The sequence below is a fragment of the Macrosteles quadrilineatus genome, unplaced genomic scaffold, assembly GCF_028750875.1.
Source record: "Macrosteles quadrilineatus isolate MER2022 unplaced genomic scaffold, UCM_ALF_1.0 Scaffold_7__1_contigs__length_78375512, whole genome shotgun sequence".
NCBI classification, from domain to species: Eukaryota; Metazoa; Arthropoda; class Insecta; order Hemiptera; family Cicadellidae; genus Macrosteles; species Macrosteles quadrilineatus.
Genome location: NW_026542600.1, coordinates 72,855,561 through 72,883,406, shown reverse-complemented (window position 1 = coordinate 72,883,406; position 27,846 = coordinate 72,855,561). Strand labels below are relative to the sequence as shown.

General features: G+C 33.4%; 2 protein-coding genes across 2 annotated transcripts in view; one reads left to right on the top strand and one right to left on the bottom strand.

The window, feature by feature from the left end:
• Nucleotides 1–15,143, top strand: part of LOC128999155 (nipped-B-like protein B) — a 62,007-nt gene extending 46,864 nt beyond the window's left edge. Inside the window, exons 24-34 of the mRNA XM_054425527.1 lie at nt 247–438; nt 1,961–2,027; nt 2,684–2,874; nt 3,850–4,158; nt 5,102–5,248; nt 6,047–6,273; nt 7,551–7,725; nt 8,368–8,568; nt 9,268–9,585; nt 11,345–11,684; nt 14,233–15,143. Coding sequence (XP_054281502.1) covers nt 247–438; nt 1,961–2,027; nt 2,684–2,874; nt 3,850–4,158; nt 5,102–5,248; nt 6,047–6,273; nt 7,551–7,725; nt 8,368–8,568; nt 9,268–9,474 — 1,716 coding nt within the window. The 3' untranslated portion in view covers nt 9,475–9,585; nt 11,345–11,684; nt 14,233–15,143. The remainder of the gene's footprint in view (nt 1–246; nt 439–1,960; nt 2,028–2,683; nt 2,875–3,849; nt 4,159–5,101; nt 5,249–6,046; nt 6,274–7,550; nt 7,726–8,367; nt 8,569–9,267; nt 9,586–11,344; nt 11,685–14,232) is intronic.
• A 2,813-nt stretch (nt 15,144–17,956) lies between these two features.
• LOC128997959 (rabankyrin-5-like) overlaps nt 17,957–27,846 on the bottom strand; it is an 80,149-nt gene continuing 70,259 nt past the window's right edge. Inside the window, exons 17-23 of the mRNA XM_054423818.1 lie at nt 26,473–26,673; nt 25,050–25,244; nt 22,530–22,650; nt 21,477–21,701; nt 20,615–20,759; nt 19,910–20,008; nt 17,957–18,715 (exon numbers count right to left, since the gene is read on the bottom strand). Coding sequence (XP_054279793.1) covers nt 18,586–18,715; nt 19,910–20,008; nt 20,615–20,759; nt 21,477–21,701; nt 22,530–22,650; nt 25,050–25,244; nt 26,473–26,673 — 1,116 coding nt within the window. The 3' untranslated portion in view covers nt 17,957–18,585. The remainder of the gene's footprint in view (nt 18,716–19,909; nt 20,009–20,614; nt 20,760–21,476; nt 21,702–22,529; nt 22,651–25,049; nt 25,245–26,472; nt 26,674–27,846) is intronic.

Sequence of the window (27,846 nt, the reverse complement as noted above, 5' to 3'; positions counted from 1 at the left end):
AGTGTCACGACGTCCAAAATATAATCTTGAGCTGTTTCACGATATCCAATATTAACACACAAAGACATCACATTTAAATAATAAATAAAACACAAAACATACTGACAGACGGCTAACATAAATTCGGGAACTAGTTCCACGCACGACGTGGCACAGGCAAACGTTTTAACCACTTGACTTTCAATGTTTAAGTATACCGTATACTATTGTTCAGTAAATAACTACATTAAGGAATTTCTTATCCAGGAGAAAACCAGAGACCAAGTTTTTGAAACACTTCTCTTCTACTTGCATCAGAGGGATCTGAAAGGTTTCACACTCAAGGCCATTGGTTTTGTTTGTATTCGCCACTATGAGCTCATGTTGGGCCCTGATCTCAAAACTCTCTACCACGAGATCCTCCGAGATGCTGATTCTCCTCGAGATCTTAAAGTTCAGGTAAAGTGTTACTGTAGTTTAATCACCTTATCTCAATATCTGTATGGAGTAAATAACCAGTTAAGTAATCTAATCCAAACAATCAATCAATTTCCTTTTAATTTCAATTTCCCTTCAATTTAATTGTTAATTTTCTAACTGAGCAAGTAAGTAAATATAAATCAATAAAAAAACATAACGTAAAAAGGAAGATAATTAATTCAAAATGTAATGTTGGGAATTTTCTGATTATAATGGAAAAATTCAGTAGTGAAATTTAGAAATTAATGTACACTAGGCAATTTAACATTAATACAGTAGACTCCCTCTTATCCGGACACCTTTTAACCGGACTACACTTGGCGGGAATGACATCTCTTTAACCGGAAAATTTTTATCAACATATTGGTTTAACTGGACTAGATCGGCAGGAAGTGGGTGGTACTGAAACAACTGTTCTCGTGTGAAAGATTTGAGACCAGTGATCACGTGTCTAATTACAATGCTCTCCTAAATTTAAGTCGAATATCACAGTAAATGGTCCGTTTTAACGAGATTTTAGTGACGTCGGTTTAACTGGAAAAACTGTTATCCGGACTGGCCTCGGTCCCGAGGAGTCCGGATAAGAGGGAGTCTACTGTAGTGCTTACAGTGTATTGCTAGATACTTTTTTTATTTCACTTCAATTTTTTGTTTTCTATAATAATAACTGTTAAATAAAAAAATAATAGTTTTAACTAAAAATGGTTAACCAATGTCATTTGGAAGTAGAGGTATTCCTACAAACTTGTTTACACTATACAACCGTACAAATGGTTTAGGCAAGAGGGGGCAATGGGTCTTGGGACTGTGGGTTTGGTCAGTAATCAATTAGAACCAGTTTCTTGTCAGATTATCTTTAAATTTGTACATGTTTTACACACTATGCAAAATAAAAAATAAACTGTAAACTACTGCAATTAAAACTGACTGGTAAAAGTGGACTGATAAGGTGAATGGGGGAAATGTGCAATTTAAAATGTAGTTGAATTGCGTTTTAATTTAGGTGAATTTGTGTGAGAAATGAAAACGGAATGGATTGTCATTAAAGAAAGTCATGTTGTGTTGTAAACTTCACAGTGTGTTTTCCGGGCTGATAAGCGACTCAGCATTATCTGGGCCCATCTCCAACAGCCAAGTACTCAAGGTCCTTTTAAAAATATAGGGACATGCATGTCTCTTATCTGGGGTGGTAATTTGTGTAGGTCAAAGTTAGCCATATAGAACGAGCTTGTACAATTAATTGATTTATACAATAACAATAGGTACTCACAGGCCTGTCTCTACTGCTCTACGGGTCATATTCATGTGTGGTTGGTGTAATTATTAAATCTGAAATTAGTAAAGTGAATGTTTATAAGTTTTTGATGTACAGTTGTCTAATTTATAACAAACCAGATTCTTGAAACAATTTGTCGGTGGGATATAGTTTTGGTTTTTTTAAACTCAATCAATTATCTAGTTTGTTTCATAGTCATTACTAACTTATTTGTTGTATTTGCAGGTTTTGAGCAATATCGAACAATACTTGCAAGAAGAAGAGAGACGGATGATCAAACAAGATCAAGAATGTAAGCTTTATTTTTTCGCTTAGAAATACATTAGGGCTTACTCAACCAATTGATTTGACATAAAATCATTTCTTTCAGGTCTTAGAATGTTGTTGCCAAACAAATGAAAATCTTGGATTCTTTTTTTTCTATTTATTGTTTATTTAAATATGCCTACTGTAATTATTCTTCGTAACTAATATTCTCAATGCAAAATTCGTAATCATCAAACTGAGCTTGAGAGAGTAGTTTTCATGTATGAACGACCTGAGACCTGACTGTTATCCTTTTTCAACTTTGGTGATAATCTTTCCTTTTGCCTCAAAATTGTCAAGTTTCAAAATTTGCTCCCAATTTATTTAGAAACTAAGTAGTACTTTAAATAATGGAAGTCACTGCTAAACTTGAAAAATGTAGCCTATTTCAAACACTTTATCGGAAATTTATCTTTAAAATAATTTGTTATAGAAAAAAAAAACATATTGCGTGTAATGGGCAAATGGAGAACTGTTTGAGAGCAAGGAAAAGTAAATTTAAAGCAAAGGACAATCAGCCGATCCTTTTCCCCTTGTTCTAAGTTGGAGCTTAGGAGAAAGTTATTTTATTTGATATCAGCTGTTATCGAAAGCAGCAAATTTTGTACGTTGTGATGAAAAATAAATTGACTACTATTTCAGGGGCAAAGCTGTCAAAACAAGAGAACCTGAAGGAGATGGGGGACATCTCATCTGGCATGGCCAGTACTGTGATACAACTGTACCTGAAGGAGATTTTAGAGGCTTTCTTGCATCCGAATGTAGGAGTAAGGCAAGCAGCACTAAAGGTCATACAGCTGATCTTATCCCAAGGCTTAGTCCATCCTGTCCAGGTACTACTCACAATCTTAATAAAGTATTGATCAAATGAATATGGACCATTCGTATTTTTTTTTGTATTCACTAATTCAATTCAATTTAATCTCAATCCATAATTGTTCGTACTAGTACAACATTATGGTACAACAAATGGTGGCAACATTCTATATCTATCTAATTGCCAATACAAAATCTCTGACAACTCATAAACATATGTTGTACAGGAATTAAAACTGGTTACAAAATTAAATGAAATGGTTCAAACTTAAAACTAACTAGGTCTATATCTAAAGAAAGCTAAATAAAAATATAAAACAATTTATCTACAAATTTACAACATTCAACCAACAAATTCATCTAGAGAATACAAAGGTTTGACCATGAACATATACGACCCAATTAATGAAAATAAAACAAAAATCTGTTTGGTTGCTAATAGATGTAGAACATTTATCCATGAAACAAAAATTGTGTTTTTCTTTTATTTACTTCAGTCCATTTCCTTTTTAATTTGTTCTGATAAAAAATGTGAATAGTTTTTGTCCCATTTATGAAGCTTTTTCCTCCAAAAAGTATAAGTTTGAGCTGGAATCACCTCAGTTCTGTTCCTGGTATTGTAGCAATGTGATGAACAGTTAGTATTTTGCAGTTTTCCCCAACCAAATCATCATATTAGATTAAATACCCCCCGCTGCAGCAAACCTGCAGACTAAGCCAATTTCCATTTACTGGGCCGGATTTCTACTAAAATATTCCCTTAAAATTGTCAGATTTATTTCCTATTTAAATGCTGTTACACCTTTTCACAGGACTTACAGATATATTGTATCAATATTTATATATAAATAAAACTGTTCAGAATTGATATTTCACAGGACGATCAGTCTGCGTTTGTATTATTCATTCCATTAGACCCACTCTTTTTCAAACTTGTTAGTTGATAGCAAGCAAGTTGGATGTGTTTTATTCACTGAATGGTGTTGTTTCAGATTGTACCATACTTGATCTGTATGAGCACTGATGAGGAGCGTCTTGTAAGTGGAAGTGCTGATAAACAGCTGCAGGAGATTGAGAAAAAGTACCCAGGGTTCATCCATATGAAGGCACAGATGGGCATCAGGCTGTCATACAAGCTGCAGCAGATCTTACAAGCCAAGAATGAAGCAGTACGGGGATTTCGGCTGAAGGAGGGGGAGATGCCTGCAGCCCTCAATGGTTTCCTTTACTCCATCTTGCGCACAAAACAACAACGCCGCGCCCTCACACTGTCAATCCTCAAGCAGTTTGACGAACAAGTGGTAAGATTCTGTCTTTGCATTGTTCATTTAATAGTTATACAAGGAATTGGTAAGTTTTTATCATGACTTTGTTCAAACCATTTATTTTTTCTTTTGCACATGACCAAATCTTTCAAAACTGTAATAATTTTGTATTCAATGATCATTGGTTTTGATAAAATTCTGGAGGTTAACAGCTACTCAAGAATATCAGTCAATATTACCTACATTTGAGAGTGGGCTTTACAGTTAGACAAGTGGCGGCGGGTAGATTAAAATAGTGGGAGGACAAATGCATTTTTTTGGGAGGTTACTGATACCAGGTTAAGGTTAAAAGTTGAAAAAATTGATTTATTTAAATGTTGAATATATTTTTAAGTTTAAACAATATTATATTAATTAACATTTCAAATACCGGGGGCACGGTGAACATAACCTCTAATAATCACTAAAAATACTGCATTCACGTATTTACCTGGTAATATTGTGTTGACAGTCAACAGATCCCAGTGCTCAGCGCTCATTGTGGCAATAGTTAAAACTACTGTTTGTACAGAGTACCAAATGCCCGATATCTATTGCATTGGAGCCTGACGCAGGACTGTGATTGGTTAAAATTTTCCATGCAGTTTATAAGAGTTTGAACTCATATCTACTGAGTCCCCTTGTTCTACCATGTTGCGTCCATTATCACCCGTCCTAAAAACATTGTCCCTTCTAACGTTTATGTACATTAAAATGCCGAAATAACAATCATATTAATGTAAGTTATTATTATTTTACTATTGTCTTTAAAAAGAAACTCCGTCCCAGAGTCCTTATCGACCAGCCACCACTGGGTTAGACCAATGTTCACTCATGATCATTAAGATTTATTCATTATCATCTGCAAAATATTCCTTACTGTAATTATTTTTACTCACTAAAACAAGCATTGAACTTGGTTTTTCATTTGGCTTTGCAGAAAACAAGTTTGTCGCAAATGCTGTTCCTAGCTGACAACATGGCCTACTTCCCTTACCAAGTTCAAGATGAGCCTTTATTCATCATTCACCACATAGACATCATGATCTCTGTCACAGGCACAAACCTTCTCCAGTCCTTCAGAGAGGTAAGTATTGATATTGTAATTCTGACATAGTTATGAGTAAAAACAACTAAGTTTGAATAGCTTTCAATAATGTAAGGGAAACAGTTTTTTTACTTTCATGAATAGTTTATGTAAATTGAAAGATACTAGGGTCTTTTTTAGTGATGTGTTGGTTCCATTTTCTATGTTAATAAAACTGTTAAATAGTTCCGCCTAATAGAGTTTTGGTTTTAAAGTACTGTTTTACATAGAAAAATCTACCACTGTACTGTTTCATAAGCAATAGATTTAATGTTTCAAAACGGCAGAATATAAGAAAATTGAAAGGCAAAACAGTAGTTGGGTGGGAGGGTTTGGTCAATGACCTTGACAGGAGCTAGGCCACAGTGACTCAAGAAGGGCGGGGGGAATGGGTGGGTACGACCTTGAAGCTATATTTAGACTTGCACCACTTCCCTAAAGGGCTGACGAGGAGGGATTCCAATCGCAGATCAATGATACTAAGTTTTTTTTTTGGGGAATTACTTGCCAGGTTTGACTTTTGATTGGTTTTTTCCGCGTATAAACTTTGAATCATCAAAAATATAATTTGAATTAACCCCAATTATTTAACATTGATAGTGTTGATTTTTAACACATATTGCACATTTTAGGATATATTGATTATAGAAGGTAGACACTCTTCCACAGATTATAAGACAAATGAGAATCCACATGAGTAAAATATATTGATTATAGTGTCCAGGTAACCAGACCATTAGATATACAATAATAATACAGTAATATACACTTTCATTAGTGAAACACGTCACTTTGTAGGCTTTGCTTCCAAGCCCCAACTCTGGTACGCCTCAGATAGACCCTGCAACGGGGGCTGTCTTCAGGCTGTTAGATGATGAGGAGGATGAAGATGATGAAGACGTCCTCCTCAGTCGAGTGCCTGACGACGCTGGCACACTGCAGGAGTGTATCACTGCGTCTCAGGGCTGCCATTTGCTTCTTGTCCTCAAACAACACCTCAAGACACTCTACGGATTCAATGACAGGTAACAAACCTCCACATGTGTAGGAATCTATAAGGTTAAGCAATCCTTCAGTGTTTGCTAATGTGATTTTTTATTGTGATAGATATCACATCAGTTAGAATTCATTGTCATTGGCCACTAGAGCTGTTTGATATATTACAGTAGACTCTCGCTCATCCGGATCGGCCTTGTCCGGACTCCCGCTAGTCAGGATCAGCAATCGTGATTTTTTTTAGCGGCACAGTACAGTAGAAGTTTGATTATCCGAGCTAAACGGGACCGAGACTACCTCGGATAATACGTCGGTGAAAATTATTACCGGTGGAACTGCATTTGCCCGGCTATCAATATTGTGGACCTGGGATAAAATTGAAAAAAATGCTATATACAGTACTGTATTTGCTCGATTCTCGATTGTCCGGATTATTCGTAGTTTACCAGTTTCATCACCAGTTTTAACTATCAATTCATTCATATCAGGATGTCCTGGTGCATTGTCTAGTATAAGAAGAGCTTTTGCGGGTAATTTTTTCTTCTTAAGTTCAGCCTTAACTTTTGGAACAAAGCTCTTAGGTACCAGTCATAAAAAATTTCTTTTGTGACCCATGCACGGTTTTGTGACTTGTATTTTACTGGCAGGGATTAAATCTTAACATTCTTAAATGCACATTTTTTAACTGCCTACGAGTAGTTTTAACACTTAAAGCATTAGCACACACCATGAGAGTGATTCAATCTTTTGTAATTTCCTACCAGAAACTTTTTTCTTCTTCACTAATAAAGGTTTGTGTCAGAAGCTGCTGCCAATTTAATCTTGTTTCATCGCCATTAGTTGTTGAGAAACTAAACCAATTTTTTTCATTCAACATCTAAACGAAGTCTTGGATCTCTAATTCGTAAGCAGACACTTTCTCCGTGACAGTAGGAGACACAGGTGATGGAATACGTTAGGAGATGGTGTACAATATTGTATAAACCGATTGTAGTTGGCCTATAGCAATTAATATTTTTAAGAATCAATTGTTTCCAAAGCAACCTGATTTATTTGTCCCAAACCCAAAGGTTTTCTTAGTTGATCCTACTTGAATATAAACAAATCTGGCCTGCAGACTCATAGGCCTAATTTTGCTTCAAATAGATTTTTCGGATCAAAACCCTCCATCCCATCTATTATCGTGTCAATAAAATTTGTCTCAGAAAAAATTTAGGTGTTGTATCTTACAATAATGACTCAATGGCTCTAATGACCTGTTTCAATGCTTGAAATTCCCAAGTTATAATTTAACATTCTTTTACAGCAAAATAACACAGTACTCACCATCAGAAACTGCCAAAGTCTACGAGAAAGCTGTTAACCGGAAGAGCAACTCTAAATTCAACCCTAAAGCAACTCTTCAGAAAATAAAACAAGGAGTTCCGTCATCTAACCTCGACGAACCTGCAAAGAGGGCTTTGATTCAGGAGTATTTGGAGGTAAATTTGGAGAAAGAGATATTATAAAACTAGCCACATTGTGCTCCACTCACAAGTAAAATAATGCAAAACATTTTCCGATAACGCAAATTTGAGTTTGTGTGAACAAAAAATGTACAACTAATCATTACCTTACTGACAGATGAGAGGTAAATAGAATGAACATTTTCTCAATACTCTCAATATAAGTCAAACTCAAAAACTGAACTTAGCTTTGACAATTAATTTGTTATTTTTTCCAAATTTATTTACATAATAGCAAACTTAAGGATTAGAATTAGAATTGTATAATATATTTTGTTTATTTATTTTGTATACACAATCACATTACAGTTCTTGATCACAAAGAGTGTAAAATAATTATGATAGTATCATTAAAATATAGAACTATTACTTTAAATATAAATTTAATGTAGCACGTTAACACGTTAACATTTAACAAATGAGGCATTACTTATAAACATTTTTAAGCCTGATTTAGATAAATTGACAAATAGTTAACAGATTAGATGCAACAGTACAATCTATATTACATTTCCATAGCTTAGTATAAAATGGAAACTGCATAGTCGTGTACATTTAGAATTAATCAATTAAACTTAAAACAGTTTCCATTTTCAAGAGGTTGTGTGTTTGTTCTAGTTCAAGCAACTCATCATGAATCTTGATCCTGATGAGGATGATGAGGAGGAAGGAGGAACTCCTCAAACTCCGGCCAAGGGAGGACACACGACGCGGACATCGCAGGTATCGGACCACGGGACGCCGGGACACACCCACGACACCCGGACTTCTGCTACTGATGACCGGGTCTCAGAACAAACTCCTCACCCGCCACCAGCTGTAAGTTACTTCATCTTAGTAGTTTATGTATTTTTATTTGATGTAGTTTATGTTATAATTTATCAAAAGATGAGTATGTTGATTGTGAAACATCTATGTGCATTGTATGGATGTTATTTCATAAGGTTAAAAGACATTGTCATTTGAAGATATTGTCCTAGGATGAAAATTCCTAAGTTTTTAACACAACCATTTTTTACCAGTAAGGCTATGATTTTTTTGCTGCTTGAGTGTCCTTATACCATTGTTGTTTTAACACGTATGTCTCATTGACATGTATTAGGGGTGTGCGAAGCAGCAAACTTTTTTTATTTGATGCAACAATTGGATTCAAAGAATTATTATGAGGAATTTATGCTTATCGACAAAGGAATAAGAGGAGGCATTTCCCATGTACTAACTTGTTTCTTTGGGGTAAAGAACAAATACATTGATAATGTATCCCCAGATGTCAATATGACTAATCATATCTCAGAATCTAATTAATTATTTAATGTACTTTGATATAAATAACTGATATAGCATAGCTATGCAATATCTCAGTGTATGCCTTATAATCGGCCTCTTCCCCCATGAATCCAATTGTGTTTTTGATTACCAACCAAATCAGAATCACAATTCATTTTTGATGCATCGCACATGCCTAATTAGTATATCTCTTTGCATATTTCTATTACTTTACTGTTGGTTTTGTCACAGGAAGCCACCCCGCCCCCGAGAGTCCCCAAGCTGACAATTGTCCCGCCAAAACCACCGGATGGAAAACACGTTCACCATCATCGTTCCCACAAGACCCGCAAGACTGAACGACACAAAAAACACCACCACAAGAGGAAGAAGTCCAAGCTGAGAAGTTCGGAAGACGAAAGTGACAATGATTACAGTGACCCTGACTTTCTAGTGTAGGAACACATTCCAGTGCAGGTGGCATCGGTACAGTGCACAAACATAAACACAAACTATTTCAGTGTTGCTTAGAGTGCGATGCCAGACACCAACACTCATGTCTTGTAGAAAGTTAAGTATTTTCGTATTTCGGGTCTCCAAAGAAATTTTTATTACCGATTGTAACTGTGAGGGTTCATTATAAATTGGTATATTTTGGATATATATATATACGGTATATATATCTTATTATCGATAATGTTAATAGTAATTAATCGACTGTACATTATTTATTTATACGTCGAGTACTGGAAAGTCTCGGATCGCAATTTTCAGTACATAGTCAACCTCGTAGTACGAATTGTAAATTAAGAATTTATATTTGCCTTTGCGTTCTAACTGGCCTTTAGTTCGTTTAAAACATTGATTTATATTTTATAATTATATTATTTTAAAATAAAAATGAATAGAGGTGTGCGGATAGTGAAATTTCAGTTGAATTCAATTGACTTTTATTTGACCTGGGGTAGTTATTTTCTGCTTTATTTCTGTTTGATCCAGATCAATCGAATCGTAAACAGCCGATACAAAACTGAATGAAATATCGGTATTGCATCATACAGCTTCTTCTTTGAGCTCCCGAATATTTTAGGCTTGGCAAAAGTAAAACTCAAAAAAGAAAATATTAAATACAAGGTTAAATTTAATGTTTGGTGTTACTTTGAATGTTAATATTTAACTTCACTGCCCTTTGTTATGTGTCTAATGTGTCGATGGTGTATTTAAAGTAACCGTCTTGTTTTTGATTCATCAGATTGCAGTACCGCATGTTACATTAGTATATCAATTGTTAATACAGTTTTATTGTTTATTCAATTATTTTTCACAGTGCATATGAATGTTTTGATACTTGTAGTCATAGAGAACTCGTTGACCGCTGTTAGGTTGTTGGAAACGTTATGCTGTAATTTAGTCCTGGGTAGTTAAATTAATGTGGGTTATGAAGATTTTTTTCTGTACAAAATATCAAAATACATAGTCTATTTGAAAAAGTTGAATATCTAGGTGTCGGTTACCAAATTTGAACCGAATCCGACCCAATTTTCTTGGATGTTCGCACACCTCTAAAAATCAATACTCACTCAAGTTTCAACAATGTACGTTTTGCACATTCGATCACTTTTGTTTTATATAAAAAATTATTTATTATTATAATTTAAAAAGTTAATTTTTTTTTTATACAACACATAATAAAGGCAATCAAGCAAATTGAGAAAGCAACAACTAAACGAATAATTTGTTAAACATAAAGAATATTATACATTAGAGTTTCACTGAGATAATGATTATATTCCAATATTAAGATATTATTCTTGATTTTGTTTAAATTCATGGCATAATTTCACCAAAAGCCTGATTATAAGCATATTCCTATTGAAATTGACTGCTACACACAGAAATTACTGATTTTCAGTGAGTTGTATTGTTGAACAATAAATTGGCTTAGTGCAAACTTACTTAAGTGTATTAATTAACAAACTAAGCAACTCGTTATGGATGATAATAAACCAATTGTTTTGACTCTTGGTAAATACTATTTGTAATGTTGGTGAACTTTTGCCCCAAATCATTGTCATGTTAACTGAACTGGGTAGAGATTGAGATTGCCTTACTGAAATTCTGTTGTTTTGTTCAGTTGTTGGAAGTTATTTTGTAATCACTTATTCTTGCTAAATATAAAAAAAACATAATGTATATAATAAAGAAATTAATTTTGGCATCATGTAAAATAAGCTGACAGTCTCAAGAACATAATCTTATCTCAGTGTAAAACTTCATTCTTTTATTCCCTTTATAATCAATGTATTTGTCAAAGAAGGTTTTGTTTCAGGTTGAACATTTTGTACAAAACAGTTAGTTCAAAGTTGTTACACAGGAAGTGGTTTAGTTTTAATGATCGATGGACTTGCTGCATATGCTGGTACACTGTTGGAAAGGTAGTTTAGTTGGTGTCAGAATTCTTGGATCATAATATGCTGTATAAATCTCTTGTTAAAGTTGTTTGTAAGTTAAAATGAAAACAATCTCAAAGTGTTAAGTGGAAAGCAAACTGGGAGGATCAGTTTCACAAGGCCAATATTTACTTTTGTTTGTTTTTTTATGTTATCTCTGCTTAATTTCTCAATGGACAGAAAAAGACTTGGATCGAAAAATTTTACTACTGGAATCACGTAAGTTAATATGTTTACCTTTTACTATTTTTACTGGTTTAAAAGTTTTGGTTCTACAGTGGTGGCTTGATGAGTGGAAATTTAATGGGCTGAATGAACTGTGACAGTAGAATGATTCATATTAATTTGAGCACTCTTTCTGGATAAAAAAAATGTTTTAATTTCAAATTTTTAGTCATCTTAGGAACAGGGTATGGTGCAAAATGTTTCCATGTGTTCTGTTCAGAAGATATGAGGAATTGTATAAATAAAGGGAATGGGGTTTTAAAAATAAAATTTGTGATTATTTTACTCAAGTATATTGCTCTCTCAAGCCACTACATAAAGGTACAACTAGAGTTTTATCAGTAGGCAGATAAAGCAAAGAAAAGAATAACATATTATAATAAAGAAATACATAATAATAGATTGTAATGAAATATGTAAGAACGTATCATAATGAAACACATAATAATGGGTTGTAATGAAATTCCTATCATAATGAAATACATAATAACCGATTGTAATGAAATTTGTAAGAACGTATCATAATGAAACACATAATAATGGGTTGTAATGAAATACATAATAATGGGTTGTAATGAAATACATAATAACAGATTGTCATGAAATACATAATAACAGATTGTAATGAAATACATAATAACAGATTGTAATGAAATACATAATAACAGATTGTAATGAAATACATAATAACAGATTGTAATGAAATACATAATAACGGATTGTAATGAAATTCGAAAGAACGTATCATAATGAAATACATAATAATAGATTGTAATCAAATTCGTGAGCTGGTATCTAGGGGTCTATGGTACAAAAAATTTAAGGTCGGTACGGTATTTTTTATTTTGTATCTTGGTTCTCGCTACAAAAACGGTATGCGGCTACGAGTATTTTTGCCGTTTTCTTTTCAGGATTGTATTTAAACCATTTTGAACTTTAATACATTCACATTACAATGAAAATGGATAGTATCTTACAATATGGTTTCCTAACAATTACAGTACAAGGTAATTATTTAAACCCTTGACTCATAACAGGATTGTGGCAAGAAAAAAACACAGTTAAGATAAAGGCTTTACTTTACTACTACCCATTTTACTACTAAGATAAGTCATGGCCATGATAAAGTGGTTTTAATATTGGTTTCAGAATTTTTAGGAATACACATGTTTAAAGAAACAATTTAATTTAACACAACTTGTAACTTTTTTCCAACCAGCACAATAACTGGGTGATTAATTTAAATGTTTAAAAATATTAAATAATATCAATTGAAAATGTTCCACAATTTCTACAATGTGTTCCGGTTACTAACTTATAGTAAGTTATTAATAGTAGTATTCTCGCAAATGAGTTTACATATGAACTTAATATGCTGTTATGCCATGTAAAAAGAATTATAACAGATGGGATTATGACAAATGGGACTCTCCTTCCTGAGGAGTATGTTTAATCCATGCTAAAGACTGTGAAGTGCAATTCTAACCTCATAGCTGACTTTGTCGGCTGCTAGGGTACTGCATGTTTTGCAATTAACAAATTGGTCGTGTCCCTGTTTCATATTACATTTATGGGTTGTCTAATAATGTGTGACGATGATTTAATTCACATAAAATATAAGCTAAAATAACAAAAAGGGAACAAGGTAATATAATGAAACGACACACATAATAATACTGTGAATGTATTTATATTTAATATTCCTTAGATAATCCATTCAAAAAACTCTTGCTTTCATCGCTCTGCTACAAAAATCTATTGTGCAATCTGGCATGTTTCGTTAGATTTACTATTTGACTTGAGAAAAAATACGTTTTGACTATGTTAATGAATTGAAAGTAATTGATAATTATTTTTATAGGATGTACCAAACCAAAATCCTACCGGGTAAAATGCTCTGCGGGATGGCGGTAATTATGCTAGAACCGTACCGTACCGACATTTTTTGTGCAGACCCCTACCGGTATCATAATGAAATAAATAATAAAGAAGTATCATAATAATATACATAATATTAACATAAATTCAATAAGAATGTGCCATAAGAAGGACTACCAAAACCTAGGCTGGAAAACACTTAATTTATTTTTTATATATTTTTTTATTTGTTTATTACTTTTCAGGTTTTAACAATAATCAATGTTATTTGAGTTGATAAAATGTTGTTGCTGAGTTCATATTTTATTCTATGTTTAGGGTTATGTTTTTTTTAAATGTACTTACGATTATCTGTACAATTGTTAAAACTGAGATTGAAGGTTTTATTAAATTAAGTTATGCATAAAGCTAGATTAAAGCTATCCAGTTTTGCATCAGTCATGAAATGATACTAATTGGGTGTTGGTTTTGTTTTTGTGATAAAGTATTATTAATGTCAGCTTACTTCAATTACACTGATTAAACAATTGTATTTGGATATTACTGATAAAATATTTTGTATATTTGGTTAGACTATATGCAATTAATTATCATAATGTATCAATGGCAAGTAATTGTAAAATTTGGCTGTTTCAAGAGTTTTCACTTGATTGTATTATTACAGTTTTTTTTATGTTTACTGCAATGATTGTGATGGGAGAAGCTCTACAACCTTGCAAATGTGTGACCTCTGAACAGAAGAAGTTTTTAATTTGGACTGAAGTCAGTTTTCACTCCTCAAGCTTTAGTTTTTTCTCAGAAGCTTACTTGATAAATTTTATGTTACTTTATGTTACAAGTTTTGTTGTGTTCCAGTGTTCTTTTTTGTTATTATTAGCATAATAAATTATTTTTTTCATAGACTGGTATTTATAGCATTATGTCGTTATTGTAGTATTTTATTTTATACCATGATATACATAATTTCATTTCTACTGTCCACCGATTCATTTCACAACGGGGTATTGAATCTATTGATTACCGACACTTAATTCTCTCTACACTAATTGGAAAAAAAATTGTAGTATGAAATCGGCTTTAAAAACAAAACACATCTTGTGAATGTGATTGAGATGAAATGATTTTGATTGTGATGTTTTGAACCGACAAAATCTTTAACATTTTAGTTTTAAAATACAAGTTTAAAAGTGTATTGTGGAAGGGTTTCTTCAAACATCTCCTTTATGAGAAGGGAGCTGCAATTATATTATCTTAGATAGTTAAAATAATACTTTAAAGATAAAAAAATATCATAGCCTGTAAATTATTTGAACACCCCCATTTTAGCAAATTTCCCTATAGGGAAGTATAGCTATTACCGTAGGTGGCACAGTGAGACCGGCATCCATATACTTTTTCATTTTGATGTCTCTAGAGGCAAAAAACACGATTTGTTCAAATTTTTATACATGTATATATAACAAATTGTATATATATATAATATATATGTATATATATGTATTAAAATTGGTTTTTCTTGTTTTTTACCCTCAAAACATAAAATTTATCAATTCCTCTCTAGACCATTTTGAAGAGCTTAAAAAACAAATAATTTAGTACATTAAAGTGTTTTTGTACTGTTATTGGAAACATAGAAATCTCAAAAAATTGAAAATTCCCATGTTATTAAGTTAACTGTTGTAGTTTGCATAGTGGATATATTTTTATCAAACTTCCCAAATATATTTATTTTTTACTAAGCTATTAATGTTTTACTTAACAAACACACTGTACTACCTTCCCTATAGCAGCAAACCTAGGTACTCGTTAAACCTAATGTTATTGAAATAGAATTAACTAAACATTAAATCAGGCAAATGGAAATTCGCTTAGTCTGCAGGTTTGCTGCGGCGGGGGTATTTTTAACATTTACTAGCTATGATATGCACATAAAATTAATTGCTCTGTAAGTTTATCTTGGGTTGATTTAAATTTGTTTGAGGAGAGAATCAAACTTCAACTATATGTATTGCATTAGTATTAATTTAATATGGCTTTGGTTACAAGTTTTTTTTATTCTCCTAAAAAAAAATAGTTCACTCACAAAATGTCATAGATAATTTATCATTCTTATATAAATTGGAATGGATTTCAGTAAATAAAGTCTGCAGTGGTTGGACAATTTTTTTCCATTCCAATCTTTTGTTCAAAATTCAACTTTAATTCACAAGCTAACATCGGTTAATAGTGTGCTGCTTACACCTGGTTTGTTCAATACGGTCATTTCATCTCTTACACTTCACCTAAGTCGTTGTTGAGATTTATTTTTTGTATAAAAAAGCTGTGTGTATTTTCACTTGGTTTTATTGTAACATATCTGATGTTTTGTATTTTCAAAATGATATGTAAATGTAAAGTGTAATTTATTCTATATCTAAAATATAAATATAGATTTCAATGACACATTGTATTTAAATGAATAGTTTTGAATAGTTGTTTATTCAGTTATTTATACCTGCCTATTAAAAGAACTAAACGACAGTTGACATTTTTGTGTTTGTAAATTTCTACTTGCCCCACCTTTTCCTTAATGTTATTCAATGTTCTTTTAGTGTCAGAGTGACATTTGAACCTGGTGTTAATCAACAATTCAGGAATGCATGTATTAAATCTAAAAGCTGTGCAATAATCAAATTAAATACTGCCATCTAACTGTGTCACAGCAGTAGCATATGGAGCATAACCAATATGTCATACCAATATTAATGCAGCAAGATTAGTAAAAATCACAGTTCAATCTGTATTTGCCATTTTTAACAGTATTGTTGCCATCATAAACCACAAGACGCCACAAATTAGTTGTTTTCTACTAAGAATTTGTATAAATATATATATATGTATTAAAATTTAAAAGGTATTAAAAGGTACTGAGGGGTGCATCTACAATCCCATGTCCTCTCATCGCCCTAGAAATAGCTTTTCCAGTCATCATATATACATCATTCTGGGAAAACAAGAAAATGTTAAGTGACATTTACAAATTATCAAGTATTCCGCAGTTTATTAATTTTATAAAATATACTTTTGTTGTGATCAACAGTTGCTTTAACATTCAGAGCCATTATTTTCACCATTAAACAGTGGCCCTGGCCCTAGGGAGAAAACAAATAATAAATAAAGAGTTGGAATTGAACTTGAATTTGAACTCTTGCGGTCCTTTTTGAACCGGAATGATGTCAAACTTCGCCCCAGGCCCCCTAGCTGTTAGTCGTCATTAGTAGATTATAGTTACAATATTATAGTAGTAGAGTATAGTAGACCTAGTTATATTACAGGAAGAGGTGCAATTTTTGGAAAACGCTCTAGAAGGTTTTGTAGAAAGATTTAAATCCTAACCACCAAAATCTCATAAAACAAAGACTCATAACTGTGAAAGATTTCAAGTACTTACAACGATGAAAGACAGTGGTTCAAGAACTGCCGGGGGTTCCAATTATTCGTTGAGGAGGGAGGGTTAGTACCTCGGTCAAGATTTTCCGTTAAATGTAATAAGTCCAATAATTAATTTTAAAAAATAAAAACACCTCAAAATTCCAGGAATTTCATAGAAAACTAGAATACTGATACTCTTAAGGTACTGAGGGGTGCATCTACAATCCCATGTCCTCTCATCGCCCTAGAAATAGCTTTTCCAGTCATCATATATACCACAGTATTCGATCTATAGATTTCCTCAAGAATTTAAAATAATCCTAATCCATTAATGAGAGTGCCAATTGAGCCCAATATATTCATCAGCGTAATGAAATGTTCCAAGCATTAAAGTAATGTCTTAAGCTCGTTTTGAGTGTTAATGATTTAAAAAAGCTTTCAAAAACAAGGTCTGATAAAAAGTAACTACACATGGAAAACCATGGTTTTATGCTAATTTATTAAGGTATGTTATGTAGAAAAGATACAACTCATGTCTCCTGCTGCTATATTAATTACAGGAAGAAATGAAATGGAAGATGTCCCTGGGTGTGTAACATCAGATTTTTAAACATTAAGGCTACGGCCACACGGGCGTTTTTTCACGCAAGAACGCAGCGTGAAAAAACGCAAGAAATATGAGCAGCATTAAATGTAATGAGGTATGCCACACACAGTGTGTTTTCCCGCAGTAGCGGGCGCCTATTTGTTTCAATGCTACTCTAATTTTTCGCGTGTTTTCACTCTGCGTTTGTGCGTGAAAAAAACGCCCGTGTGGCCGCAGCCTAATAAGAAGCAATTTGTACAGTGCATGTATCACTCAAACATACAGTCGGTTCCTAGATTTGGCAAGTTTTAAAGCTGAGAAGAGAAATAGTTTTTTTTTTCATAGATAACTAAATGGTACCCAGATAAGCAATATAACAAAAACTCATAGGTAACTATAACATATTTTATTGAATTTAACAAAACATACATAGGAATTAATTATATCATTGCTACACATTATTTTAAACTAAATACAAAAGAGCTCATGAAATGCAGTTAACAAATAAATGAACAATACTTTAACCCTTTGCGGGAGCTCAACTCTCCGTGTACAGCACCTAAGGGCTGAGGTTACAAGGAATAAGTTAACCCAATTTTTAATAAAGCTATTTTATGTACGATTCCACATGCAATAAACCATACATTTATGGAAACTTTGGTTATAGAAACTCATCAGAAGCGTTCATACACATTCTAGCATCTCTTTAAAGCACAATTAGCAAACACAGGTCAGTGTCTTAGAGCCACATCCCCTGTCTTTGATCCGCAAAGGGCAAGCTTACAGAACTATATTAAAAACAAAATATAAAAACAATCAGGAATATTTAGAAAAATTAATTCTTACTCTAGGTATTTTACATAATAATGTATCACTTCACACCGAAACACAGCGTGCTGTTTCGTGCAGTACAAAAAATATTGTAACGATTATATAAATATGAAAAATATGAATTCATTCAAATAAGGAATATAGATTAAAATGCACAGTCATTTGGTATGTTTGGAGGTTTTGTAGGTACTACGAAACTCCGACGTTCAAGAGGTCAAAACAGACAGTGCAGACTCTTACAGCTTTATGAAGGTTGAACTTCATGATTGCAACTTCTTGGGAAGAACACTTGCTACAGAGAAGTCTGCCACAGTGTCGACTGAAACATATATTTGATTACTTTTTAAACATATATTTATTTACTTATCCAACAAGGATAGATTTAAATTCACAGAGTGCTATTGATAACATTATAAGTAAAAATAGAGAATATAAATTGTAAAATTACAGGTATCGTACATAGTTGGGAAAGTTAGTCAAAAATTCTAACTAGTTAGAAGTTATTAGTTAGTCCCGTAAAAAGTAACTGATGGAAGTTATTAGTTAGTTGAAAAACTAACTGATAGAAAATAAAGTTAGTTTTTGTACGAGTCAGATGTTTGTTGGGTAGTTTTTGTAAAGGATTTCGTATGTAATTAAATAATGACACATCTTGATAACTAATCTATACTATAATATAAGTAAAGTTTGCACACAATGATTTAAAAAACGCCTCCTACAATTTCCTCCAAATTGTTAGAAATGGAAATGTCTTAGTTTTAGGCTAAAAACAATATCCATGCCAGGTTCTGTTCTAGAAAAATTCATTTTTCATTAAAAAATTAAAAACTTTTTTAATATTTTAAATATTTATCTTATATAGACTGTCAAAAAATGACAGTCTTATCAGCTATGACAGTGTTAAAAAATGTAAACAAATGGATTGTCACATCAGCTTGTAACAAATCATCTACAGTACAGTAGCAAATTACAAAATACAGTACAAAGGAAAAAGAATGCTATGAATTCTATGAATGCTATTGAGCATTGCTTATATAATACATTTGGATTGTATGATGTATTACTAACTAAAGGGATAATTAAGACTGTTCAAAAACATTAAGTATTTAACAGCAACGCATTATACACTGATATTGAACTAAAAGTCTAAAGAAAAAAGGCTAAGGACGTTTTATAGTTTTTGACGATGCGCCGCACGAATTGATGCGTTATTACACCATCCCGTAATGTAATTATAGTTGTGACGTTCCGCGATCCCAGTGACTAACGCAATAACGGTCATCAGATAACAGATGTTTTGTATCATGAGTTTTGTATTGAAGCTACCAATTATATCATTACCTAATGATAATTTTGTTTTCTTTTTATAAAATTCTAGATAGTCTATCAATTTGAGTTTGAAAACGAGTGTTATAATTATGACTAATTATGTTTATCTTAACTTTTTAAACAATTAATAATCACTACGTTCCTTCCGATTTAGTTTTTGTTAATAATTGTTAAACAGTCATACCAATGGTGTTTCCTCATGGTAAGTCCGAACTTGGTTCCGCATTCCAGACAAATGTCGCCTTCTACCCACGGAGGTTCTTGTGATAGATTGTCTAGTAGTCTGGATAAAAAATAAAATCTTAGTCAAAAAACATAAATAAATATACAAATATAGTTTGCCAGGAATATACTTGGCCTGAGAGAGGTGGGTTTTGGAGCCACAAAAATCTTCAGCTAAGTAAATTTTTAAAAGAAATAAATAACAAACAACATACTTCATTTAAATAGATGATATTGCATATTTCAACATTACTTTAATCTGGGTTGGTAAATATTTACTGGACCATATTTTAAAGGTATGATACATCTATGAATGTAAGTCTTCCTAAATAACAATTCTGACTATAGCACTAAAAACCCCATCATAACTCAATATATCCAGCAGCACAGTACATTAACATGGGTGATGCAGCCATCAAGCGGCAATTTGCAAAACACTTAAACTTTGACAGGCAGCAGCACTAAAATATCGAGTCATGTGACATTTCCATCATAGTATAACAATTTCCAAATTAGGACATGAATATAAAACATCATGGTACAGCCGTTAAACTCATTATTATACAATCATACACCCCTGCTATCAAATATTTTGGAACACAATTACCTCCAATAGCATTGCATTTAAATCAGTTTTGATAGTCAGACACAATCAAATTCTAATTACCTTTTGAGTAAAGTCTTTGAGTTGGAAGCCACTTGATAGTTGAAGATAGTAATTCCATCCTTGTTCATCGCCCCAACACAGGCCCCTGCCTTTACCAAGGTCCTACAGAGGTTACCATTGCCTTTGGTGTACGCAAGGATGAGAGCTGAAACAAACAGAAAGATTATTATTGTTAAATCTAAATGTGGACAAGAACATCATTTAGCACATCCTATGTATCATTCATCTGGTGTTTAAGAATGACTCATGTAAAAGTATAATGTTTGATTAAATTCTCTGCATCTGAGAAGCTGTGTATAAGATTCATTTTCAAATATATCTCACCAAATTTGGCCAGTCGCAATTAATTAATGGCTTGAAACATCATAAGAGTTTATGTGATTGACTATTCATGAAAATGGTTTTTAGGGTCAAAAATGGGAAAAACCTATTTTTACCCCGTAAAACACCCCATAAACCCAGGTTCCCATATTCCGATCATGCTGGTTTGCAAATTCATTTGAATAAACGTAGGTTTATACGTTTATACCAAATTTCATAAAAATCAAATCATTTTTGCTTGAGTTATCGTGCTAACAGACACACGTCACAGATATATATGAATTTGAACGGATGGTGTTTTTGGCCTCTAGAGACCTCAAAACGAAAAAGTAAAAAGTCCTGAGTCCAGGTCTTACCATATGGGAAATTCGCTAAAATGAAAAACATAGCAAAATAGTAGCTTTTATAACCTCTAACAAATTAGATAAGCTTGTAAATATAAAATGAACAGGTAAACTTATGGGACTGGAGCCATATATAGACTATTCTTTTAAAAACAAATTGATATTGGTTATTTAAATACATTTGTCGTAGACATTACCTGTATTTCCCTCCAGATCTGGTTTATCCAGGGGATATTCTGGCATGCACTCGAGGAAGAGTTCGCAGATAGTTGCTGCATTGTCCTTGGCGAATCGTGCAAGAGTGTGTAGTGGGTTACGACCCTTCAGATTCACAGCTTCAGCGTCCAGACGGGACTCTGTCAGGAGAGCTCTAACAACAGCTAGGTGGCCTTCTCTCACTGCTACATGCAATGCATTGTCCCCTGTTCCACACACAATATGGTATATTAATCATAGATTTTGGATTTTGCAGCATAGCATGTAATAATTTTGTAATTTTTTTTTTTTTGATTATATTCAAATAAAATCAATTGAAAAATGAACTGATAATTTTTCCCTTGCTTTAAATTTACTTTCCCTTCCTCTCTATCAGTTCTTCATTTGCCCACTACATGCGTAGGCTCAGTATTTGTTTTAATTGTTAAAATCAGATGTTTTACTATTTAACAATACAAATATGAAGTAGTGCATGTTTAGTGCACAATGCACATAATCTTGAACTTGAACTTATAAGCTATGTAGGTTTGCTTTGCTATAACCTTTTTTCTTTGGTTTTTATATTAGAATAGTGTTAGTTAGGAAATTTAATAGTTTTAATTATACTGAGATCTGTTATTTTGTATTTTTGTGTTGTGATGAAAAGTATCGTTCATAACTTGTACCAAAAGTGATTTTTTGGCACTTGCTCAAATTATTCCCAACCTTAGGCTTCACCTCATACGTGACAATAACTCTCATATGCTCGGCTTGTACCTGAAATTTGGTGTTCCTGTGTGGCTTCTCCTCACACATAAAATTTATGGGTACATCAGAAGACTTTCGGTACTAATGATAAAATGAAGCCTACCATTGAGACTGCACACTGTGAGTTGTTCATCCACTACAATCTTTTTAACCCTCTCTCTGTCACAAAAAGGTTCAATACTTCAGTATCTGAAAGTCAATGCTAATACTTTTCTCACCAGGTACGAGTTAATTTTACTCTCATCCTGATTAACTAAGTAACCACACATCACCAAACGCATACTTACCCTCACTGTCCGTGGCGTCATAGTCGGCTCCGTTCTGTAGAAGTGCTGACACCACAGAAGCATGTCCTGCCTCAGCAGCTACGTGAAGAGCTGTCCTGCGATGTCCATCTCTATCATCTGGCTGCAATTAAAATCCACTTAATAGTCTTCGTCTTTGTAAGGAACAATAGCATTTTAAACACAGTTGTTTCTCAATTAAGTAGGCCTACAGTAAGATCCTCTTAACCGGATAATGTAGGCAGGACCATTCAGGATTACCGAGTTTCAGTAAAATAAATGGAATACATTTTCAAAGGAAAGTATTATATGTAACATTTATAATCCCCAACCCATTGAAGCCAGATTTTCAATTTCTATAATAATAATATTATTTAGGTAATGTCCTTTCGTCTTAAATCATATAATGTGTAAGTAAAAGCTGAAAAGAATATCTGTGCCCTTCTCCTCTATACCATAGACTAAGCAACACAAGTAGATTCCTCATCCCATTGTAAATTTTTAAGCTTGTTTTTCGTGTATAGTTCATGTACGTCCACCCTGATCGCTGGGGTAGACGAAATTTTGTTTCTATTATTTTAAGGTTATTTTCATGATTTGTGCTTTACTATTTGGTTATATAACTAGGAGACCAGTTATTGTTTATTATTTTATGATTATATTGTTTTATTTGGTTAAATGAGGTTTTAAATTACTGAAATAACAAGAAAAAAATTCTAAACAGAATAATTAGAATAATTAATAAGATACCAAACTACAGCCACATGGCTCTGTATTTCCAACATTGATAACATTATCTACTTCACTTTTAGTTAGCCCAACAAAGCAAAAATTTAAAATCGTAGGAAATATTCACAGACCAGTGATTTGTTAATAATCTTTATCAATAAATTTAGTTACTAGTGATTTGGTCAATAAGGGAAAGTAAGGGTAAGATTATATGGTAGGACTAGACTTATATTTATTATATTGCTAACAATTTTAAACAACAAGCACAAGAGGGTATTAATTAGTTTTTATGTGAGATAATTGATGAACAGTGGCGGATGGTGACCATTTTTAGTTACACAGTGTAATATTGTTTCGAAGTTGGCCTACACTACTCTCTTTGATAAAAAATGTTTTCTTCCAATGATACATTTTCAAGAAATACTTTTTTAAATTTTTATAGTGTACTTTTGTAAACCCTAAAATTTAATATAACTGAACATCATAATAATTATTCTAAAATGTGAACACTTCTGGTTACATTTCAGCATTTCGTAGCCCTTAACACTTTATTTTAAGGAGAGAACTACTGACACTGCCTGAGGGTGGATGTGAATGACACAGTGAACTAGTGAAGAGAAGAGACAGATCAACAATTGACTAATACATGTCACGTGTGCATCTATCAGCTAATGAGAGCGCTCTAAGAGCTGCTTCTAAGGAGATCCCCATAAGCTTTGCAGGGATTGAAGCGACCTACCCTCCACCAGTATGAAATTGACCCGTCCATTTGTATGGCAAGGCAGGAGCTGCACAGTCTGCAGCTCAGCTCCAAGTGTTTGTGCTTACTGTCTCACTCATATTGTAGGCGCTACAGTTATGCCGATGTATCTAGGTTTGGCGTTTCTTGTTAAAACTTACTAATTAATAGACCATGATATACTGACTATACACAGGTGTTATCATTGTTGTTTGTGCTCTTTTTCATTGGGGGTTCACGTGCTTATGTGCTCCTATAGACGCCACTGTTGACGAATACATTAGTTTTCCAATATTATGAACTCCCATGGCTGTCTAGACAGCATCATTGTCTCCCGTGGTTACAAAAACGTGATCGTCGTCTAGCACGATCACAACAAAATAATCAACATCTCCCGGCATTATTAACTTACTAATTAATGGGCATTAACTTACTAATTAATAGACCATGATATACTGACTATACACAGGTGTTATCATTGTTGTTTGTGCTCTTTTTCATTGGGGGTTCACGTGCTTATGTGCTCCTATAGACGCCACTGTTGAGGAATACATTAGTTTTCCAATATTATGAACTCCCATGGCTGTCTAGACAGGATCATTGTCTCCCGTGGTCACAAAAACGTAATTGTCGTCTATCACGATCACGACAAAATAATCAACATCTCCCGTGCCCATGTACACATCATCAGCATCTTGCGCGATTGCGGAAAAATCATGATCATTTCCTGCGGTCACAAAAACGTGATTGATGTCTAGCGCGATTGCGGCTTAATCATGAACATCTCCAGTGGCCGTGTAGACATCATCATCGCCTCCCGTGGTCACGGAAACGTGATCGTCGTCTTCGCGATCGCGGTAAAATCATGAAAATTCCTGACTTTGATATCAAAATAAAGACCAAATCCCGACTTTCCCGTTTGTCCCGACTACTAGACACCCTGTTTCTTGTGCCACTTTGGACTCTTTCCATTCTGATAAGCCTGCTATTTCCACAAAAAATTATAGAAAGATGGAGTTAGGACAACACCTCAGATTGAAAGTTGCATCACTCACCCTGGCCCCGGCCAGTAGCAGACTGCGCACCATTATCTCATTTCCCACCTCAGCCGCCAAGTGTAGTGGTGAGCTCTGACTGGCATCCCTCACTCTGGAATTGACGTCAACTTGAATGCTCAATAGGAACAACACACTCTCCAGGTCATTCTTCTGGATTGCCATGTGAAGAAAATTCCGTCCTTTAGTATCAAACTGAAACCCAAGAAAGGATAATTCATTGGTAAACGCACAAAAAATTCAGAGAAACAAATTGTGGTGGTCATTGATCACTACTTTTTCAACTGAAAAATGTTAAAAAAAAGGTTGCTGATAAAATTGGTGGTTGTGGTCCAGAATTAAATATTTTGGAAGTATTTTCAAAAACTTTTAACAGATTTTAGTACGGTACGTAGATCATTGAGCAACACTTGCCAATGGAAAACCACTGCTTTGGGTTGATCACATTTGATCATCATCGATAAGACTGACACAAACTATAAACTACTGTAATTAGTTTGTGGTTTGCAAGCTGGATCATAATTTATTATATATATAACCCTTATTAATCTAGACCCTTTTATATAGCATTTGCTTAATCTGGACAGCTGTTTTTAAAACTGTTGTCAAGATTGTAAAACTTGTCGATAAAAAATAGTTATTTGTGCAACTAGTGAGAAAAGTGAGCAATTGACTCACTCGAGAGAAAACCTGAGGAATGGTTTCTCGAGTGAGGCAATTGTACTTTGAACTCGAGTTGCACATTATACTTTTCCTACAGTTACCATAAAACAAATAAATTGGTGAAGAAACATAACCTATTTTTACACAGAACTGAACTTTTAATATAACATGAACGTGAAGTGACAAATACAACAGAACAACAGCTGACCAGCTGATTTACAGCCAGTGCTGCCAACGTATTTCGCGCGCATACGACGTTGCATGCATGTTACGCGCTCACTATTTCGTGCATTCACGTTGCAAATCTGGAGTGAGACAAAGTAATTAGAGTGAGACAATGTTAACATTGTCTCACTGATGAGCGAATTGGCCACTTTGCTTTCTCAAATCAGTGAGAGAACATGTGCATTGTTAGGTAACTGTAGGAAAAAGTATTTCATTGTATGCAAGTGTAACCAAATAACCCTAGAATACCACTGTTTTACCCATATAAGGTTTATTTAACTTCATCTGGATTTTCATTAACTAACCAACTTGGATTCTTAATTAACCCAGATTAATGAGGGTTTACTGGTTTATTGTTCTTAAGCATGTAAATAATGGCTTGTCACTAGGACAAAAATCATTTCATGATCCTGCAAAGCCTTTTCTCATAAGGTTTTAATTTAAACACTAGTACTTTAAAAGAATGGCATAATATTACCATACTGATAAAACTACTAACAACAGTGACCTGTTGTACATATCCTGCTGACATTACCTGTTCAGCCGCAGTGGGTAGCTTGTCACGCATGGCTTGAGCTGCTTTGTTGTTGCGACAAACAAGAGCTGTGGCAAACGGAGTCAGCCCATTCTTGTCAGGTACAGTCAGGTCTAGGAACGGATGGCACAACAGCAAACTGATAATGGAAGGGTGTTGGTTCTGAATGGCTGCGTGAAGAGGAGTCTTGCCTTCTGCATCCTAAAAAAATTGTGTCCCTCAGTGAAGGATAATAATAATTAATGTATTTGTCTTTTGTTTAAACTTCACTTTTGGTTTACGTTAAGAGATTATTGTGGAAATTTTCTGTCACGATTTGTAAAAATAAATTTTTCATTATGTTTCGAGATCTGGAATTTTATCTTGTCCTCAGGTTAAAAATTAAAATTACCTTTGTGATTTTTCAGCTTTACCTGAGCTTGGGTATTAATCTTGTCACGGTTTAGGGAGTTTCTTACGGACAGGATCAAACAAGCTAACTACAACATTTTATTTATTCTCCATAAGAATAACATAGGGATTTTTAATTTGCTTTTTTTATTTTCTCCACAACAATTAGGGAGTACAATAACGCTTTGACATGCTAAATTATTTGGTTTGTTTAGCTCTACAAAATAGTTTGAAAAGAAATGGCAACGGATCATCTTCACAAGATCCAAAATCAGAAGATCCAATCCAAAGTTTATATTTCAGATCACAATAAAAAAATATATCATTAGAATCAAAGATCATAAGATCTAAAAGTACAGTCATTACCAGAAGTACAATTTTACAATGTGAAGTAAACTTATAAAACAGACTGTCCTTGGACTTTGGACATAGGAGGATCCAAAGTTTCAAAATATATGAATCAGTGGTTCCAAAGATCACAATATCCAAAAGTAGGAATTATTGCGTCTCTCAGGTTGAAGGCGTTTGAATGTATTCGTGTACCGTCCGTCATCACCCTTTCTATTTATTTTCTTCTATAATGTAACTTATTTTTTAAATTAATCTCTCTGTAAGCGTACCGTATATACATATATAAAAATGGGAAACCCCAGTTTTTACTCCATAAACCCCTGTTTCCATAGTCCAATCATAATCCCGAATAAATGTAGTTTTACATGTTTTACAGATGATAAAAATCTCAAGTTATCGTGCTAACAGGCACATAGTTAAAAATAAATATAAATATGATTTTGAACAGATGGTGTTTTGGTCTCTGGCGAACTAAAAACGGAAAAGCAAATCTATGAGAACTACGGTAATAGCTTAATCCCTATATGAGAAATTTTTTTAAAAAATTGTATCTTCAAACTAAATACTCTTATTAGCATTGTAACACATATAAGTAAGAACAATTCTTGAACAAGTTTAGTAGTCTGATGTCAA